Here is a 22,416-nt window from a genome sequence, read left to right on the forward strand (position 1 = left end):
AGAAACATTTGATAACTACCTCAACATTATAAATATTTAGCATTTTTTTATTTAGTATTTTTAATCTTAAAATGAATATTACTTTGCATGATAGACAGGCAACATGTGAAAAGAAAAAACAGACGTGAGAAAAAACATTGCTTTATGAACCTTAAGACTTAATGAAGAAAATTTGATATTTTGCGTATGAAAGCAATGTAATGTTTACTGATAGTCTGACAAATTTCGTTAACATTCGCTTACTAATTTATAAGTTATAGCATGAAAGCTATAACAAGCACAAAATGGTTATGAGGTTGGTCCCACAGACTGAGCTTGTGCTGAAAGAGTTAATATGATTTTATTTCCTAGTTGTAGTCAGGATTCCTAATCACTTCAAATCAGTAGTAGTGTTCAGATCAGAAAAATTACAATCAATGAATAAAATGATACCAAACAGTACCACAACAGTGGTTAATGAAGGTAGCTGCCACCACATCTAAAAAAATGTACAAAAATTATAATAAAAAAGAAAATCAATATGTAGTATTATTTTGAGTAAATGCAACATTATTTTCAATTTTATTAATTACAATCATTCCTTAACCTTCATTAGTGCTCTTTAGACATATTTACCTAATATTCAATATTGATCTGGTTCTTTGGAGTCCTTTTTTAATCTAATCTCCACTAAACTCTGAATATTCCATTACTCACCATACTAATCAAACACTTAGAACCTTTGAAACATGCATTAAAGAATACATAATGCCATAAATGAAAACAAAATTCTCTGTCTTACTTGTAGCTTAAACATGTGGAATGGCAGTAGACAACCAACACTTTAAGATAAATGGGATATAGTTCAATTTATGAAACACTTTAGATCAAGGACTCTTTAAATATTAAACAACTTAAACCAACACTGAACATAAATCAAGACGTTTCACCATCAAGGCTGAAAATGTGAGTCTTTATTGTCACATTAATGAAATATTCCAGTATTAGCAAATTATTGTAAGCAATGATTTAATGAAATATAAATATTAACGTTAACATTTTCCTTACCTGAAAATGTATGCTTCACCTCTTCATCTGAATCCTACACTGAAATGATGGAGGGTTGATGCAAACATTAAACCTAGATGAGGTGCTTTCAGAAAGTGCCCAAATGGAAAGCCCATGAAGTGACAACTGGCTGCAGGAGATCCATAGGGACACACCCATGAAAGATCAAGTCTCATCTTGACCAGATTACACTCTTTGCCCAGAAGAAAGAGGGGGAAGGCAAAATGGTCTCAAGTGTCGCAGGCATGGACAGAATATTTTATATGACCAAACCAGCACTCGCACACAAATGAGAGGTGACCCAAGGACAGCGATGGGAATGATGTACCCATCTTGCTGCAGAAGGAGGGCACACTGGCTGTTTGAGTGGTAACCTGCACTACACAAACAATACCATCACTGCCCTTCTTCCCACCATATTGTGCTGTACACAATCAATGTAAGAAACTCTCTAATGTACACCACCCCAGTCAGTAGGAACTGGCAAGAGTCTCTTATGCTCCACTTGAAGAAGGAGGGGGAGAATTCACACTGGGGAGACCCGAAGAATTGCCTGGATCCACACTGAATGCCTGCCAGAAAGGTCTTTTATTGAAGAGAGTGAAATGGGTGACTGCCAAACAGTCTGGATCTAGCAACTGAGTAATACCATAAGGATACCTCTAGTGGAATGCACATATTGACAGTAAAGCCAGAACAGATGGGTTGAGCACTTTCTGTTACCCCTGGCATGATGTGTAATTTGGGAAATAATCATACCCTGGGAAGCAACATTAGTCACCTGGTGGGATCTTATAAAAGGGAAGAGGGTGAGGAAAAAGAAAAGTACTTCCCTTCTCAAATAGAGACCTGATGGGTTTGAGATCCTACAAGAGAGAAAACAGCAAGATGATGAAAATAATGGGAGACAAACATGGGAGGATTCATCCAAATCCCAGCCTGAAGAATCTTGTCCAACAGTTGGAGACAATGAAAGACAAGAATGAGACAGATGATGAAATGTGAAAAAAGCCTGCAAGCCTCAATATCCAGGGAAGAATACCCCCAAATGGAGGATTTGGCAAACTCATCCACTAAGAATAGGAAGCAATATGTCCCTAGATGAAGAGGAGTCCCAAGGCAGAAACAAATGAGGATGAAAACCCCAAAAAGGAGACTTCGTACTAAATAACTCTACACAATCTGAAATGGACAACAAAGATGATCTGGGTCTGAACAAGCTTAGAGGTGGGAGATAGGAGAGAAAAAATGACCACCTTCCTAAACAACCAAGGTTTTGGGAAGAAAAGCATGGTCTGTATAGATGAGTGAAAAAGTAAAGTGAAAGAGAGTGTAAGAAGCATCAATGGCATGTACATCTGAATGACAACGACCACAGACAAGAAGGAGCAGGAAGTATGTCTTCAGGGAAAGAGTGGTGTAAAGAACAAGAAGGCAATGACTCAATTGGGGCATGTATAAGAGCATGTAAACCCACATATAAGTCACAGTCCGGCATGGGAGTCAGATGTGGGCATTGGTGAAGAAAAAAAAGATCATAACAAAGTGGAGAAGACAGAAAAAAAAACAAAAAACCTGGCAGTAACGAGAAAGTTGAAATGTAGTTGACAAAGCCATTTGATAACCAGCTATGGTGAAGACCGACAATCCATGGTTGAACAATCATGTGAAAAAAGCCAAAGGTGGGCCACTTTTGTATGGTTGCCAGTTCTGTTGATAGATAGACAAAGTTGAAGGAAAACCGAAATGGAATAAAAAGAAAGGTTACACATTTTGGAGAATCTGGCCCTGTATGATGGACCAGACAAATCTCACATGTGAAAGTGAAAGGGGTAATATCACTGAGTGAAAAAAATTTGTGAGCTTTAAGCAAGATGCCAAATGATGAAGCTGATGAAACCAGGTCATAAAAGTACCACCAACAGGACCCAACACGAAGTGTCACATGTCAAGGCATTGACACATGGAAAGAAACAAAATGGAGGACAGGCATACAAAAGAAGGTGTGACCAGTCCTGGCTGAGAGCATCAAACACCAGAGCCAAAAAATGAGGAACTGGAGACCAGAGGAAGAGAAGTTTGTTGTTGAGATAAGTGGCAAAAGCATCAATGAGGGGTGTGCCCAACTGAAAGCAAACCTAACAAAAACCTGAGGGTTGAGAGACCTGTGGAAAGATGGAGATCCAGTCATTAGGCAAAGGGGGTACCCACTATGGAAGAGGCACAGTCAAACCACCAAGACAAGTCCTAAAGAAGAAGAAAAAGGAGGCTTCACAAACGTGGACAATGGATCCAAAGAAAGATTCCATTGAAGGAGGAGCATGTATGCGTGACATAAAGGATTAAGAGGTTTTAGGAAAGCCAAAGTCCAAAAACAAAAGACCCTCTTGCACATGGTGTAAATGAGAAGTGCAAATCTTGGTGACAAGACACACAAGTGTTATATACGAAGTGGTGAAAACTGAGCCCAAATGAAGTGAGAGTTGAAGAACATGCTCAGATGTATCAAGTATTGGGTATGAGTGAGAAAAGACTTAGAATGCTTGACTATTAAGCCAAGAAGTCTCCTGCAGTAGAATGTGAGTGTGAAAGGAGTCCTCCTGAAAAGGGGTGAGGAGGCACCAATCATCCATGTAATAAATGAATCTCAACTACAATCCATGAATATGGCAGATAAAGGCCCCATAACACAACTGAATATGTAATGCCAAAACAATGAGCATGGAACAGGAAAATTCGATTCTTATAGATGAAATGTAGAAAACGCCTGGAGGATAGGACAATCAAATATGTAACAAATTTAAAATATACTGACTTGATCATCCATAGGCCAGATGAATAACAGAAAAAAAACCTCCACAGGCCAACTAGAAATCAGTTGAGAAGACAGGTTAATAACTGGATACTAGTCCCCAGTCTTCTTGTGTACTACAAGGAGACTAGAGTAGGGGTAAATACCCTCTCAATGGTGTTCTTGGCCAAAAGATATGAGACTGCATCTTTGAGACCTTGAGATAAGTGGGTTGGGGAGAGGAGGAAGAGAACTGGAAAGATAGGCCATGGGTGAGAACCTAAACAACCCATCTGTTGTCTGAAAACTAAGGTCAAAGGCTGGCAAAATGAGATAGGTGGGTAGACCCTGGGCCAGACCCAATGAGTTATGTGATGACCCTAATGTTGGGAAGTGGGAGGACAAGAAGTTGGAATGAGCAGGGAAGATATGGACTGAGCAGGCCTAGAAACAGTAGGGGAAGTTTAGAAAGACAAGAAACCAAGGAAGACAACAAGGACTGATACTGGACTGCCTTGACCCAGGTCTTCAGGGAGTCAAGAACATACCCAAAAAACCTTCAAGCAAATGAAGATCACAAAATAAGGACAAAGCAAGCAAATATTAATTAGTAAATCAGTCTGACACAACAAATCCCAACAGCAGAGGAACCAAGTAATGTAGGCTAAAGTGGTAAAAAGGAGAGAAAACCTTTCTCGAATACAATGAAGTGCCTCAGAAATAAGGTGAAGAAATGAGAAGTGACGTAGAAAGGTAGTAAGAAAGAGACGGAGGCATGAAAACTGACCACTAGAAAGTGAAGTAGACTTTAGAGGATCTGCACCCAAGCACATACTGAGGTCCCAAACATTGGGAATCAAGGAAAGGAAATGAAGAATGGTTGTAAGCCAGGACAAAAAAAGTCAGGCAGGCGAGGAGGACAAGGCATGTGAATACAGGTGCACAGTTGTTCAAGAAACAAGTCAGCATGAAACCTAGTATCAAGTGAAGAAGGAATGATGTAGTTATCTTAAGAATGAATTTTGTGTAGTAAAGAATGGGTGAAATCAAAATACACCGGAGAAAAAGAAAGGAAAGAACATACCTCTGAAATCACGTCAAGAAAGAGATTAAAAGGTTGAAGTTTTTCTTTCACAGATAATGCAGTACCTAGAGCAAACTCTGGTTGGGGAAACAGCTGGTCAAAATAATCATCATCCTGGTCATGTTCAAACTGAACGTCAGCCAAATGGATGGGAGGATGATGCCCATAATGCATGAAGGAACCCGCAACATGTTGAACAATGGCTATTACTGTCACTTGAGAAATCATAATGGGTAAGCAGGAAATTTTTTTTCCATTTTCTTTAGTAATGAAAGAAACCAGTTAAACTTGAATGAAATATAAGTTTTGTTAACTATCACTAATCTCATGTAATTGAATAATACGTTTAAAAACATATCCATTCAAGACAATGCCAAGAATGGAAATTAAGTTATTTCTAGGCAAGTGCTTAGGAGGAGTTGTCATCATGTGCTCGTGCATTTCACATTAAACGTGTGATTTTTAGGTGGAAGTTATACCTCAAGGCTGGTGGCATGCAAGTTTTGAATATACAAGACTGTTTAGTGTAAGAGTTATTATTTAGTTTATTTAGTGATTTAATATTTAAGAATTATTTAGTTTTCATAACAAGACTATTAAAAGTAATTATATTAAAGGCAATAGTTATGACAAATTTCATTACATAACTCGATAAGAGTCGTACATTATGTGTGTAGTACACTTTTAGTAGTATTGTTGACATCAACTTTCTCAAAACCTCTAAGTTTTTCTCGCTATGCGAGTATTGTTACATCATAGTGTTTCCTAGAAGAAAGTTTGAGGCTTCAGTTGGGTAATGTGTATATATATATATATACACATATATAGGCAAACAAGTCAAGTACAGTTAAGTCAGATAAAAAAATTAATTAGTGACAGAAAACATGAAGTTAGCAAGTGTGCAAGTGATTAGCCTTAACAAGTGAGTTCTATAGTGTGTTTCACAGCTGTATTGTAACAACAGAGATAGGAGAAATAATCTGTCTTGTCAATTGGGTTCTCAAGTAACTGAACCAGCCCATGTGGACTTTTGATGAAAAAAAGAGACAATTATTTAAAGCTCTGGATATGACTGTGGTAACCAACAAGTGAAGTTCAGTCAGAAAAAAACTAAGTTAGTGAAAGGGAAGATAGACAGCATGATTGTTAGTTTAGCCATAACAGGAGATATTTTAAAGTGAGTTTCACAGTTTAACAGAGATAAAGAGAATAATTCAACTTGTCAAAGGGTGTTCAAAAGTAATTGATCCTGTCTGTGTGGACTTTGACGGAAAGGAGAGAATTATTTAAAGTTCTGGATGCAACTGGTGGTAACCCACAGAGTAACATAAGTGAATTTATTGCAGATTGTATAGTAAGAAACAGAGTAGAGAAAAATAATTTGTCTTGTCAATTAGATTCTAAAGTAATTGAATCAGCCTGTGTGGACTATTTACAAGAAAGAAGAATTACTTAGAGCTTTAGATACAACGGTGATATCTTATAGTATAAAAACTTTTGTACACATGTTTGACTTCTTTTGAATATCTTATTTTAAAACAAGTGGATTGTGTGATGTCTGTTTACTGTTCGAATTTATCGCCAACAAGTCACAGACACCTACTGCAAAAGAATCCCGGCCCCTATTCATATAAAACCCTGACAGCAAGTCTCACTGGTTTCCCATACAAAAAACTATACTACAGATTGTTACCTTTTTGGTTTATTAAAATGACTGAATTAGACAATTTTTTTGCTTACCTGTTATTCTTACAGTGGTTAATAATAATAGACAGAAAATGCATACCTTTCCAAACTGAGTTTTGTAAGAAATGGCAATTTGCTGTCTTTGTGCATTGACACGTCTGGCTAAAACATTAATAATAGATTTTTTCATCTGTCCCTGGAATAATTAACAAAGTGAAAAAATATATCGCAAGGTAACAATTATAAATTATGTAATGCTCAAGAATTACAGTGAACCTACTATAGGTTTATCAAGCACTAAAGGTTTTTGTTCATTTATAAAAATAATATAAAATGGAGATTATGTAAGTTGAAACATAATACCTTACTCTAGAGATATTATATAAGGTGACACATAAGGCTTTATTCTGAAGATTATGTAAGTTGAAACATTGGTTAACTAAGAACAAAATGAAGTTTTGAAACAGTTATTTCGGGGATAATATATTTATTTCTGTACAATGTTTCATCTGTAACATTGTGAGGAAATAAATCTATTATCTCACAGATAGCTGTTTCATAACTTCACATTGTTCGTAAGATAAGTAGGAAGGTTGTAAATTTAAAAGCAAATGTTAACTAATGGCTTATTTTTGTTGCTTTAAGTCATGTTGACAAAAAATTCAAACTTGGTTCTAAGAGAACTAATTATAAAATGATACCAATACCCTAGAATACAAATAAAATAACAAATTAATTAGATTTTCCAAATCATTTTCTTTTACTTAGATAAATATTTCCTAGTATATCAATACTTTTAGTATAAAAATGAGTTCCAAAAATACAATCACATATAACAATAAATAACACAATAAAACACAATGCTGAAGTATCAAAGTGCCATAGTTTGTTTGTTTTTTAAAAAACAAATGACATGAGGTTGAACTTTTCGATACTACCTTTCAGTAGATGTTATCTCTAAGTTTTAAAATAGCTTCTTCTGTTAGAGACCATTCTAATAGTCACACATCTTCTCTTTGTGAAATGATTGATATAAAAATGGGTTCATGGGTTGCTATTGGAAACAATTCTGATATAAATTAGCACTGATTACCCCAAAATGTTATTTTTTAGTGTATTTGATGACTTAAAATTCACCATTTATATATTTTAATCCTCAAATTACCAACTTTTTATGCTGTCCACCATATAAATACAAAATTGTGATTTAATGAACAGACATACAAGAAAAGTGTAATTTAACTACAAAAACCCTACTACTGCTGAATGTAATTTTTATATTATTAGTGACAGTTTCATTGCTGAATCTATCTTGTTCTGTTCTGGTTTAAGTTTGTTAATTAATATCTCCTTTTATACATAAACCCTTCTAGTTACATCTGCTAGCATGAATTTTAAACATGTGCTAAAACATGATAAGAAGATATTATGTACAAAAAAGAGACAGGTTTTTCATTTACTTTCTAATTAAAATTAAACTGATATTGCTCTTTTTCCCTCTTCTACCTTTTCACATGTTACATACCATCTGATCTTTTGCTGATTATAACTGAACTATTTTCTATTAGAGGATAAGTTTCTATGTGCTCTTTCAGACTATCCACAAGGAGGTAAACACTTCTTGAATCAGCTACTACCCAATTAATCTGAGAAAAAATATGATAATTTACAACATTAATGTTTTGGCACAACATTTCCTTGTTCAAACCCAACTTTAACTATTTGGACTAACTATATCATGTTTATGAAGTGTTACAGCATGGCCTCTCAAACAGTGAGGTGTGCTCGGTAAGGGAGTATTCAGGTAGTAACTCTAATTCAGAAATCTTTTATTAAAGTTCAAAGGCAAATTTAAAAGATTCAGCCATAAATAGTTAACATTTATGTCTTAAGTCTATTTTTATAATGTTCCTTATTGCACAGTTGAACATTATATAAAATGGATGAGTTAGTGGTGCATGAAAGAAAAGGCATCATCTTATTTGTCATGTTTCTGAGCATCTAGTGTAATAAATGACATACTTTTGACAAAATAGGGTTTGAGATCCTTTGTGGACGTGAAATAGATGCTACTATTACCTACCTAAACCCTTCATAGCCTTTCGTAAGGTTTGGGCATCAGCCTGTGGATCAAACGGCTGGGCTGGTACAACCGTGCCTTGTTGCTACAAAATCAGTATGAGCCATGAGTTTTAATAATTCAAAGAATTATCAAAAAATATGTCTGGTGTGACATGTTACTGTTCAAAGTTTTCTGAGAAATTGCTACACTTTCCATAAATCCTGACAATTTCCATTTAAACCAAAGGGCTATTCAGTGTAGAGAAACAATCACTGTTTCTTTGTATTTTTAACTCGAAAAAACATAACAAAAAAAAAACAACTTAATTTTCATTCCATATCATTTATTACAACTACTTATATTGAAAATATTTGGAAAACATATCACGTTAAAAAGGGACTCCAACAGTAAAGTAGAGATCCAAAAGTGAAAAACACATTTAACCATAATTAAAGAAACCAAATGATACAATAAATTCTACTACAATAAGAAACTGAATTAAACTGGTCGCTTGAATTAAGTGTCACTGCTTTGACTTTCAGGTTTAAATTCTATATCTCCAGTACATACAGTATATTGTGGAGGTTGAGCTTATAAGCTAATAATATAAATTTTAAACATTACACACAAAATAAATGGAAAATAACATTACTACATGAAACAAGTACAATAAATTATGACCTGTTACTTCATTCATAAACATTTAGAAATAAACAAATAGTCTATTAAAATGATAGATTAAAGTCATTTTCTTATAAAAACTGTAGCTTGTTAAATTATCGAACAAATTATATTCCGGTTTTTCAAACTTTGTGCTAAAGTTGACTTGAAATATACCATATTATTAACTTTCTATAATCTAAACTATGCTTACAGATTGTGACATCGTGGTGTAACTACTTTTTCCACCAGTTGAAGAATAAAGACTTTGAGTTGGAACACTTGGGCAGACTGCAACAGATAGCTGAGGGTACACAGACTGTGCTAAAGCCTGTTATGATGTTGAATAATAATTGAATTCAAAAAATGAAAACAAAATCTACACACTTTTCTAAAATCTGAACATTTAGGTATTAACCTTCGTTAGAAAGTTAAGCTTTACTCTGTGGATAAAAGGAATTGAATATAACTAATTTTGTTTTATATAAGTTTGTTTTCAGATAAAATTACTGTGGATAAGAAACATTTTCTCTTTATTTGTCATTGTGCCCTCATGTAACTAACTGGCTTTGATTTAAGTACTCTTGTTATACTATGACTTACCTGATTAACAGCAGATATTGTAATTACAATATTGCTTCATTTAAGAGGTGTTTTTAAAATTTTTTGCTTAGAAGTCACCTTATTATTGTTATTTTCCAGTGATTAGGAAGCTTTAGTCATGGGACTTTTATGTTATCTGAGTTATTCCATATGGTTTAAGCCATCTTAGTTAGAAAAAAGTACAACATACGTTTTTAACAAATTATGAATGAGGTGTTTGACTATAAAATATATTAATTTTTATTTCCTGCTTTACGGAGTTTTTAACACATAAAAACTGAATTTTTGTTTCAACTGTGGATACTTCTTTTGATCAGTAATCTTCAATAGACAGTACTCTGATATACCATAAGCTCTGAGTAAGGAGGTCCAAAAAGTATTTTTAGTGTGTAAGAAAATGGATATTAAATATTGGTGACTTTACATGTAATTCATTTGAATATTTGGAACTAAAATATGTAGATTTGCAAAATAATTTGAGACTAATTAAGCAAGACAGACAGATTTGACGAATTAAAACCATTTGTTAGCTAGTTTAAATTCTATGGATTTCCTGGACTGTTTAATTATTAACTTCTTACAAATTAAAACAGTGTGTCAACTGGTTTAAATTTTACAGATTACCATGACTGTTTTAGCTATATATTTCTGACAAGTTAAAGTAATGTATTAGCTAATGAAATTGTTTTAATTTGCTGATTAGCTACAGTTTGGTGAATAAATTTAAAAGCTTATTTAATAACAGCTTTGATTAATTAATTAATAATATGTTGTTGTTTTTCTGAATTAGCTGCTAAGTTTAACTGAACAAAACTTACTGAATCAAATGGAGTATATTGACTGATTATTGAGTTGATTTACTGATTATAGGAGCAATGGACTATCAAAAGTTTTTAATGTACTTCAAATATTCGATCACCAAACATATAATAATGCTTTTGTGGAGTTAGATACATAAAATGAGTTTAGTTCTAATAAAATCTCCATTTCATTTCGAATAACTTCTGGTTTACTAATCAAGAACAAAGAAGTCTGATAAATGGTTTCTTGATGGGGGTGGTTGGAGATAATTAGTTTGATTAGACAAGTTTAAAGATTGAAAAAAATGAAACTTCAATTATGTTTTTTCATTATATAGGAGACTTATGACTAATTTTGATGAAATCAATGGTCTCTTGTCATTCACTTGCTTATGTTCTTGTGATTTCAACAAGTTTTTACTGAAACGTGCTTATAGATCAATTACAGATGAAATAATGAGAATCAATTAGATGCCGACTTCAAACTTTAGCAAACAAAAAATATGGTATCACATGTAAGGTGCATTTTAAGTGAACAAATGTTATTAATGTTTACTTAAATGGTGTACCTGTATCCTCAGTCAACTAGAAATTCACCCAAATATAGATGTATGCATCAATCAGCAAGTGGTGCTAGTATGATCATGTAATCTTATCAGAAATCTAGTTTTAGCCTTCAGAGTAGATGCAGATCAAAATACAGAAAACAATTTTTTTTTCTTTATCAACTAGTGAACTATGAACTAGGTTGTGGTACCATTAGGTCTTTTTTAAGCATAAATAGACCAATATTTAGCAATAGCATTATTTTTTTCAGTTAACATAGATAACATTAAAGTTAGTAAAAGGTGAATAATAATTGAATTCTTGGACAAGTAATCGTTTTACATGTGGGAGTTTTCTTTACAGTCACCCTGTATTTAACATTACATCGGATAACAAATTCATTAGATATTAAGATTCATATTTTATCAAGAAAATATTTGGATGTGGTGCTGGGATTTTGTATACCTAAATTACATGTTTTGTAAACTAGCATTATTTTTTTATTTCTCTTTCAACATACTGATTACAAGTGTCTGTATGCAGGTTATTGCAAAGATCAATGAACACTGTCCAGAAAAGACAATGTTTGCAGCAACTTAATTGAGGGATAGGCCTGAATGAGAAAATGATAAAAGCATAGTTCATACTTTCTGTGATAGTTTTTGAAATGTCCTGTGCCATATCTAGGCATTCTTGAAGAAAGCTTATGATTCTCAACAAATAGTTTTTAAGATAATTTTCAATACATGTTTTTTTTTATAATCACATTGTAGATCTACACTTTAAGAACTGAATTTTAATTACTATTGGTTCTTTTTATTCTGACATCTTGTTCACTATTGGAACAACATATTATGGTAAACTTTTCATCAGCTGTTTCATCTTAACCTTTTTATGTAGTTCCTACAGTGAACAAAATGTCAGAACAAAAGAAACTCTGGTGATCAAAATACTCAAACCTAAATTAAACTCACATTCAGCAGCAATAGAAATACTCAAACCTAAATTAAACTCACATTTAGCAGCAACAGAAATACTCAAACCTAAATTATACTCACATTCAGCAGCAATTAAAATACTTAAACCTAAATTATACTCACATTCAGCTGCAATTAAAATACTCAAACCTAAATTATACTCACATTCAGCTGCAATTAAAATACTCAAACCTAAATTAAACTCACACTCAGCAGCACTTAAAATGTTTCTCAAAATGTAAGTGGACTTAGTTTTTTGTTGAAACGAGTTCCGAGTTAAGATATCACAGTATCAGTCTTTCTACCACAAACTGAGATATATGTTGAATGAAACCATTAAGTTTCAACACTCACGAAAAATTCTCATTGAACTAAATCTAGAGATTAAATTCTTTAGGTTACCTGAGCCTCATACTCCAAATTAAATGAAAAGATTAAGTTTTAACACCCTAACTTTGAAATGAATTTAAGTAATATCTACATTTTTAGAATGTCTGAACTTTCTAATCCAAGCATTTTATACATCATCATGTTTATATATACAATTATCTAGCTGCCTGCAAAGCAACAAGTACTGCCAAATTGTTTTGTTATTTACAAAGCATTTCTGTGGGTGTAAGTAAGGTGACAATTTGATGATTAAAAAGACAGCAAAGTAAGTTTGGATGCAGCACAAAATCAGAACGATAGGACAATTGTTTTTAAAAAAAGTGAGATGATATATCAGATTTAAAAACTTAATTTTCAAAACATCGTTACCAAGCATACTGGCAGAAACTATGGTCTCACACAGTAGAACTATTCAATATCTTGTGGTCCTAATAGTTTGTATTGATATAATTTTAATGCACTTTGCTTTATGAGCTGATTTATCATGACAGGGAATTGTCAAAATCATAACATTTTCAGAATTACCACCTGACAAAATAATTCAAGCAATGTTGTACATAATATTATAAGACTTCTCCTTTTTAAGTCTACTAATTTACTTTGAAATAAAAGACTTCCCACTAAACAGAAATACAGTATAAAATATTTTAAAATGTTCAATTTGAAGTAATTCGTGCAAGCACTAATTAAAATGAATACAAATTCATACATTAATAATAAAAAACTAAAAAAGAAGATACTTGTATAGATTTTATTTTATTTATTTTAATGAGATGAATCATTTTAGGTTCAATCAGTAATTTCTGGGTGTTTACCATTACTCTTTCTCATCTTGTTTTATATTTTACCATTCTTGCTTTCTATACATACAAGGTGGTTATTAAACCTTCTCATGTATTGAAAACAATTGTTGCCACATCTCTATAAAAACAAACAAGAGATAACCCGACACTCTCACATGATACACTAATACTTAAAGGACTGGGAAAATACTTGTAGTCTTACCAATTCAACAATAACTATAAAAATTTCATAGTATATATTATAAAAGTATTTCAGTATTTTCATAAAAGATGGCGCCACATACGACACTGGCGAACTCTTTTCTACTTACTATTCTTATAGTTGCTCGTACTCCCCCATCAAAAGTTAAACGAAAATCATCCTTAAGTTGATAGAAAACCCTAAGCTTAACATAGATTTAAGACAGCTTCAAATTTCACTACGTCAAGTTTATATTTACCCAGTCAATTAAATAGTAGGGTAATGTAACTTTTTGGGGAGCTATATCAAATATTATATAGTATACGCTTAAAAGCTGATTTAATGGCAAAAAAAGGTGTAGCTACTTCGTACATGTTTTTATCTTTTTTTATTCATAGAACTGGTGAATATTTACATAATCCACGAAAAACAGAATATTTAATAATATAATAGATAATAGTTACTCACAAGTATGTTTCGGAGAATGAACTAGGTGGTTCAATACACACCCCGAGAGGAAACAAACAGAACAACGAAACGTAAGCGGTGCTAAAAAAATTGTGTAGCGTTGATGTGTCTGTGTGTTGGTATATATCCACGAACGCAGACCACTATTACAATAGCAATATTCGTGGAACTTCGACAAGTGCTTGACGTCACGTAACGAGAGATTAATATTCGTTTATATTTACTGTTTCAAAAGGTATACAAAAAGTCAAACGAGGAGTATGTTCAACATATCATGTTATATAAATATACCTAACTGTATGCAAGTTAAATTATTACTGTTACAGTTCAGCTGTGTGTTTGCGATGATGCAGCGATTTCATAGACACAAGCGCAAACCACGTAGCGCCAAAACTGTAATCGAAGATTAAAAGGTGATTCTCTTCAGTAACGTTCTTTACATTAACCCTCTAAACTTCTATATTTTAGATTTCAACATTACGTTTTCAAGCGCAGAGACTTAGGCACCTGGGCGTGCCTTTTTAAACCCAAAGCGCTTCACAAGTACAACCAAGTCAGTTTATAACAATGTAAAATAAAATACGTTTCACCTTGAATTACAAAAGGCGAGAATGCGACAAAATCGAAAATCGCAGCTTAAATGTTAGTTGTTTATTAACGATTATGTATATCACCTGACTGAATTAATATAGCTAACAATTATTAAGTGTAAACGCACACTTCTTCTGTGGCAACACAATATATTTTTTGTGTGAATAACGTTTATAATACTTTAATATCAAATCGAATCGTTTTTGTTGTGTAAATAGTTTTTAATAAAGTCTGAGATACAGCTGACGAGAAAACTATAACTTTAAAAGCATTCCTGTTATGTTCCAATTCTTTCTTGTTATATATTATGGGGCTCGGGTGTGCCAACTTTTTAAATTAGTTTTAAAATAAAAAATTAAATCTTTTCACAAGATATATATATATATATTCAAGAATTAGCCATTTATCTGAGTTTATAATTATCTAAAGTATACATCACCTCAAGCACAAGTGCCTTTTAGCATATAATTTTCTTGTCCAGCTCGCCATTTATTCCTTATACTCACCCCCACTTTTAACAAAGGCGCATGTAATTTTGATTACATATCGCTAGTTTAGTGTGTAGCTCCCTTACTATAATTTCGAAAATACACCCACATATTTACTAGTTATAATCTAAAGATTTGTCTTATCCAAATTTTTCAGACACAAAGTCCTCGATTCGAGCAGGAAATGTAATAATTCCAGTCTAGAAACTGCAAATAAAATTACTTAATAAAAATTCATAGTAGTTTTTTAATTTTAAATACCACTTCCGTCAGATAGTGTTATGTCAGCCAAATAATAACCTGTTACCTTCTGAACATCAAACTACACATAGCTCAACACATGCTTGAATAATTCATCAGTTTCACTCATATTTCTTGTGTTTGATAGTTAAATACTGCAGCTTGTGTACTTGGCTTCAGACGCAGATATTATAAAAAGGTATAACCTAATACAATTAATCTTGACCACATTTAAGAGATCGTTTTTATTTGATGAACATATATTACCATGTAAGAGTCTGTTCCTTTCTGTGAAATAAAAGGGTGTAAGACTTTACTTCTTTTTCAGCGAAAATAGAACACAATCATACAAAGATAAAATATGAAAAAAGTTAGCAGACTTCAATCAGCATCTCAAGGTTGAGAGTTGTCTTCACGAATGGTACCAGGCTCTTCATTGGTGTTTTATATTCACAAACGACAAAGCAAACAATCAGTAAATAGCATATTTCAAGTCTATGAAAGTAGAAAAGGCTTAAATAGCCAACTCAATATTTCATATAAATGTAGTCACACTAAGTGGCAGCTAAGGAATTCTTCAATATAACTTTTTAACTATTTAAATTTTATAATAATAATAAAAGCATTTATTAGACAAAAACAAACTCCAATATATATTCCCATTTTAGAGTCAATTGTTAAGCCTTATCATAAGATGTAAAACATATTTTACTTCATATTATATGTTTCTGTTTATTATATTTTCCCATTTTAGAGTAAATTGTCAAGCTTTATCATAAGATGTAAAACATGTTTTATTTCATATTATATGTTTCTGATTTATTGAACTAATTTTGATTAAATGTATATAAACAAGTTTTCATTCACTTTCCACTGGGACAAAATTTGACTTTGTTTATTTAAAATTAAATTTGAAATCTAAAAGATGTAGTTTTAGAAATAGTGCATTTCTACTGTTGTTTAATAATGCACAAGTGAATCATTTGACTTTGCATTTTCCTTCTTTGTAAGAAGGGACAGTGAAGAATGTGAGAAGCCAAAATGAATTCTATCAATAACAGCATTTACCATCAAAAGAACACTCTTGGTAAGATTATTTTTCATCATGAATATCAGAAAAGCCATTGACTCATGATGATTTTATGAAACAATTAAAATGGAAAACACAGATCTCATTTTCCTCTAATATATTATGCAACCCAAAAGATCAGGGTTAGTATTCATGTAGTACCTCATTGAAATACCAAGAAATATATGGACATTTGTTTACACTAATTTCACCCTTAATAAGATTATTATAAAAAGTCATTTTAGCATGTTTGACCATTAATTAAGAAAATTTCGTGTAATTATGAATTTCATTGCATGGATTACAGAACATTTAACAAGAATAAAACCAAGCCATATACATGAAAACATTTCTTAAGGGATTTCAAATGTACCTCTTTTATAATATTTATAATAGTAGTGTTTTGCCTCACCATGTTCACATAAATTTTTTGACCTATGATACCTTGTATTTAAACCCCTCCTCAAGTTCTACAACTTAGATGTTTTGCTATATAATATGAATTTGACCTTATGGAACACGATGAGGAAATTTTGCAATTTTAAAATTTTTTTAAGAAGTAAATTCCTTTTTTTTTTGCTGTTTTTAGCACAAACAAATGCTGTTGAAAATCAAAATATTTAGTTACAGATGTTGAATACATTGTATTAAAATATTGGAGCCTCACTAGTTACCATATAATTACTGTACATGTCGCTATCTGATCATATTCTATCTGACCATCTAGCATCTTGATAATAGCCCTGCAGCTCAGTTTCCACTGTAAAAGACTCCAACATAAGGTCTTTATGCCAAAAACACACCCTTCTTTCCTATAATTACCATAATCCATGTAATGCCCATTTCAGCAGTCCGATCACACAGAAATCCACAGGTGCTGCATCTGGTGGCTTCACTGGAATGTCTTCATATGGAATAGCATATATTCCTGTTTTATTTTCCAGCTGCTTGAGGTATACAATGGTTAAACTGTGTACATTTAACTTTTTCAAATTGAGATCCTTCTTGATTATGCCACATAGTGTTGCCTAGGGCATGTGGACAGCTCTTGCCACTGACCTTTGTGTTTGTGGATTCTCACCTGTTAAAAGATGCACCACTTTGTCTACCATGGCTTGGATACAACTTATTGCAAGTCTCTTTCTGGATGTTACTGGTGTCCCAAATTGATCCATATTCTTTTTGTTTTCCAATGCCATTAAGTACAAAGGCTATCCCCTTCTTGGAAATTCGAAATCCCAGATATGAACACATCTTTATAATCTGAGAGTAAGAATATTTTGTGTTTAAAAAAAAAGCTGTTGCATATCCTTCCCAAAAGTGATCCTTTTTGATGGCATTATGCTATCTAAGAAATATCAAGCAGTGTCAAAATGTAGGTTGATACATGCCATTCCTATATCGTCTGTTATTGTTTGTAACATACCTAGTTGTATAATCAAATTTGTTTTAATATAGTATACTCATCTTATGTTGGTAACACAGTCAAATAAAAAAAAGAGAGTTTGACACCACTAGAAAGGACATTCAAACATGTGGTGTTGAAACTGCTATGGATCAGATCGAGTGGATGCAGAGGATCCATAAAGCCAACCCTACAATCAAATGGGACAAATACTAAGATGATGATGATGATGATAATGTAATCAATGTTCTGTAAATACATAATCTACAATGTGCTAAAATGACTTTTTATAATCATGTTATTTGCTTAAGCAAAGGTTTATTTTGGATTCATCACCACCCTCTACAGGCAAAATATAATTGTATGCCATTTTGTTTCTGTTCACACTATTAACCTAAAACTGATATAAAAAAAATTCAATGAGATGATAATTTTTACTTTAATACTAAATCTGATAAGGATTTTTGGTCACTAAGATTGCCAATTCTCCTTTAAATATTTGCAATACAAATTATGTATTATACTAACGATAAATAATTGGCAAAACTTGACAGCAACATCTAAAGTAAATTAGCATGATGGTATGATAAAAATCTCTTCACAACAAAAATAAAGTTTGGCATGAAATAACACAAGCTAATTCATGTAAACTGCTGGACTCATGTTTAGCAATCAGAAATCAGGTTTAAATTTAAACTTCATTACATTGTTTAATACAAAATTTTTTCCATAACTGAGTTCAGTCTTTTGTTGTTTTTTCTTTTCTGTTCAAATAAACATCTTTCGACCTTCACATTATTGAAAATTGGTAGAAAGAATAAAATGTGGCACCTTGTAAATATAAAAGTATTCACATATTTTAACTGTTTTTTTCTTTAGAAGTTTCATGCAGTTACACAAATTGTATTTACACTTAGCCATATTTAACTTTAAACTGATAGACTGGAGGGAAGGCTTCACCATTAAATTTCATAGGAAAAACATATACAGTGAAAATTACTGTTTTTTAAACATGTAATCCACAAGAAGCTAGGCACTCTAAAAAACCTCATAAATCAAAAAAGTTGCACATTTAATGTTTACTAACATAAACTAGTTTCTTACAAATGCAGCTACAGAAACTATTAAAAAATTTAAAATACTCAGACAAGAGAAACTTAAACACAAACTCAAAAAACACTCTATAAAACAAAGGAAACCTAATCACACTACCCCATATATTGGAAATATTAGCATACCTCCATCAAGAATTTGGAAAAGACTGGCACATAAATATAACCTTAACATAACACCTAGATTCCTTTTCACCTCTGGAATGAAAATAAACACGTTAATAAAAATTATATAACAAACCCATCCCATCAGGAAACATTTATAGAATAAAGTGTAACAATTGGCCAGCCTTTTACATAGTTGGAACAGGATGTAACTTGAAGATCAGTTTAAAAGAACACCAAAATCCCCCTTCCCAATTCCATGAACAAAAACAATTACAGTTTTTGGATTAGAATGTTTCCATACTAAAACAAAACATTAACAGAAGAAAAATCATAGAAGCCTTATTAATAAAATCAACAATCTCACAATTGACAAATACCTAGGCACATCTCTATAAGACTTTGATCATTATTTCCCTAGACAGTCCTAATCTTATGCAAATTCCTTTTTTTAATTCATTTTTTGTTAATTTCTTTCTGTTCAGCTATAAATAAATAACTAATCTGTCAATTCACATGGATTGATATGTACATGCGTAAGTAACCGCTATCAATTCTAAAAATAAATACATTTTTAGATTGTTGAATGTTGATTTAAGTACTAAAACCTTCTTTACTGTTGAGATTTGTGTACTTAAGAATTATCGCACCAGCAATCAAAACATCATACCTGTTCTAAAAAATCTTCTTTACTGTAAAAGCTGTAACTTGCAGTAAAATAATAAAGATATTTAGTTTTGACAAAACTACAAATGAGAGCAAAATATCATTAGAAATATGGGTTCTATGTGATAAATTTATATATTAAAAAGAATTACAATTTCAAAAATATTGCAAATGTTTCTATGAAACTCTGCCAACTAAGATGAAAACTTGATGTCCGAAAAATTAATAAGATTGAGCAGAAACCAAAGACTACTTGAGAATTGTAACTGTGGAATAAGCACCTATTTAAAATTAGTTTAAGTGAAATCTTTGGTGGTATCCGAGTGGGATGTTTTGAAACAAATAGCAAAATAAAGAGAACTACTATAATTTTAGAAACCTTTTTTTATTGTTAGACTTTGAATTCCTACAATAGCTAATAGCCTGAGTCCTTTTCCAAAAAAATACCTTAATAAAATATTAAAACATTAGTATATGCCACCAATATGTTGTTTCAACAAAATGTGCTAAATCTAGATTAAATGAACAAAAGATTATAATAAACTGTATTTTTCCAGAATTGTGATGAAACTTAAGAATCTTAAATTCCAAGAAGGGCTTTGATGGAAATTATTTCCTAGGAAGACAGAGAATCTATCATTTTGGGCATCTTACTGAAAATATTTGCGGTATTTGTTTTTTTGGTGAGAAAACTATATTAATACTAATAATAAACAAATTTAAATAATGAGAAAACTACATTATAAAAAAAATAACTTCTCTTTTCCAAACATCCCAACAAGGGTTTAAAATCCTTAATTTTCTTAAGCCTGAAAATCATTTTCAAGAACTCAAAACATATTACTAGAAGAAAAAATACAGCAAAAGTTCAAAATTCAACACGTTTACGGAGTTCAACGTATAGCACAATAACATCTATAATACAAAAAATTCAAGCACTTTGGACCTAAAACAACATTACTGACATCACAATGATTTAATAACTTACTCCATGGCCTCCTGAAGGCTGAGCTGGGTATGGAGTAGTAGAACTGTACAAGTTAGCAGGAGGCTGCTGACCTGGTGGGTAACCACTTCCATAGCTCAAGGTTTGTGGGAGATGGCCTCCTGGTGACGAAGGATAGCTTGCTCCAGAAGGCGAAGGATAGGTTCCTCCTGTTGGAGGAGGATAAACTGCTACAGAAGAAGGTAGATAGCCTCCTTGTGTTGGAGGAGAAGGATAACCTTCTCCAGATGGAGGGGAAGAAAATCTTCCTCCTGTTGGAGAAGCATAACTTGCTCCAGAGGGTGGAAGATAACTGCTTCCTGTTGAAGGAGAAAAACCTTGGCCAGTTAGTGAGGAATAAGCTACTCCTGATGAAAGAGGATAACCTGCTCCAGAAGAAGGTGGAGGGTAGCTACTTCCTGTTGAAGAAGGATAACCTACTCCAGAAGGTGGGGGATAGCTTCCACCTGAAGAAGGAATGGTATAACCTCCCTGCAATGTGGGTTGAGGATAACCTGGTACTGATGAAGACAGGGGATAACTTCCTCCTGTTGACTGAGGAGGATACCCACCTCCTGGTGGTGGAGGATAAGTTCCCCCTGCATGTGGGAGATAGCCTCCTGCTGAAGAAGGATATCCTTGCTGTGGAGGATTGTTTATATTGAAACCAATAGGAGCCTGTTGGTTTCCTTGACTACCTGGATAAGGTGGATAAGTGGGTACCTGTAAAATAATAATTACAATTTTATACTTGGATGTGGATAATATAATAGATAATTTCAGCAACTGTATTAAATATTTAAACTTCATGTTAAGTTCTGATCAATAACATCCTCCAAAATCCTCTTAAATATGCTTCCAAAAGAAAAATATAGCATGGTAAATCAATATTTGTTTAATGCTTATTAAATTGCAAGCTATAACAAACTGATTAATTGTATATAAGGTAATGTATAGATCCTTACAATTTGTGATGCAGATTGATAATACTGTTTCATTACTTCACTTTAATTTTTAAAAGCACAATTAAGTGTGGACCATGCAAAAGATGCTTTTTAAATAGGACAGCTTGAGCTTATATCTTAAATAGACTTGTATATGGCATATCACAGACTAGGCCTAGTACAGTTTACAGGCAGCATAAACAATCAGCACTCAGTTGTGTGAACACTCACCAGTCACCATCAACAAATAGTGCTTCAGAAAATGTTCTTCTGTAAGGAGTAATCACTCCCAGAATTCTGTCAGCAGAAGTAATTTTAATTCTTTTTTTTTTTACAAAGTGCAGCAGTAACATTTTGTGATAAAAAAGTAATTTAAGTAGTTATGAAATATTTTATTATTTCAAAAGGTGGAATTTGGCATAGTATAAATCTAGCAAATTAAATCACCACAAGTAGTCATAATAATAACAAATAATGACATTACAACTTTTTCTTATATTTATTTAACATTAAAATTGGATCATTAACGAGAGTACCAACAGAAACTTCTGGGGGTTAGACAGCACTTATTTTTGCAGCTCTACAATGTGAACTGTGCAGATCTTGTGTAAAACTGCAGAAAGCTACAATTAATTACTGTAGTACCATAAAAGTGGCAAGAGCCATATTCATTTTTCCACATCAGTAAAACAACTTCTCATTATTTGTTAAGG

At 32.5% G+C, this 22,416-nt stretch overlaps 1 protein-coding gene across 1 annotated transcript in view; it reads right to left on the minus strand.

The window, feature by feature from the left end:
- LOC106458878 (annexin-B12-like) overlaps nucleotides 1–22,416 on the minus strand; it is a 75,810-nt gene that overhangs the window by 19,209 nt on the left and 34,185 nt on the right. Inside the window, 5 exon segments of the mRNA XM_022385235.1 lie at nucleotides 6,709–6,792; nucleotides 6,794–6,804; nucleotides 8,692–8,773; nucleotides 9,545–9,661; nucleotides 20,763–21,482. Of these exon segments, the coding sequence (XP_022240943.1) occupies nucleotides 6,709–6,792; nucleotides 6,794–6,804; nucleotides 8,692–8,773; nucleotides 9,545–9,661; nucleotides 20,763–21,482 (1,014 nt within the window).

The sequence above is a fragment of the Limulus polyphemus genome, unplaced genomic scaffold, assembly GCF_000517525.1.
Source record: "Limulus polyphemus unplaced genomic scaffold, Limulus_polyphemus-2.1.2 Scaffold526, whole genome shotgun sequence".
NCBI lineage: Eukaryota > Metazoa > Arthropoda > Merostomata > Xiphosura > Limulidae > Limulus > Limulus polyphemus.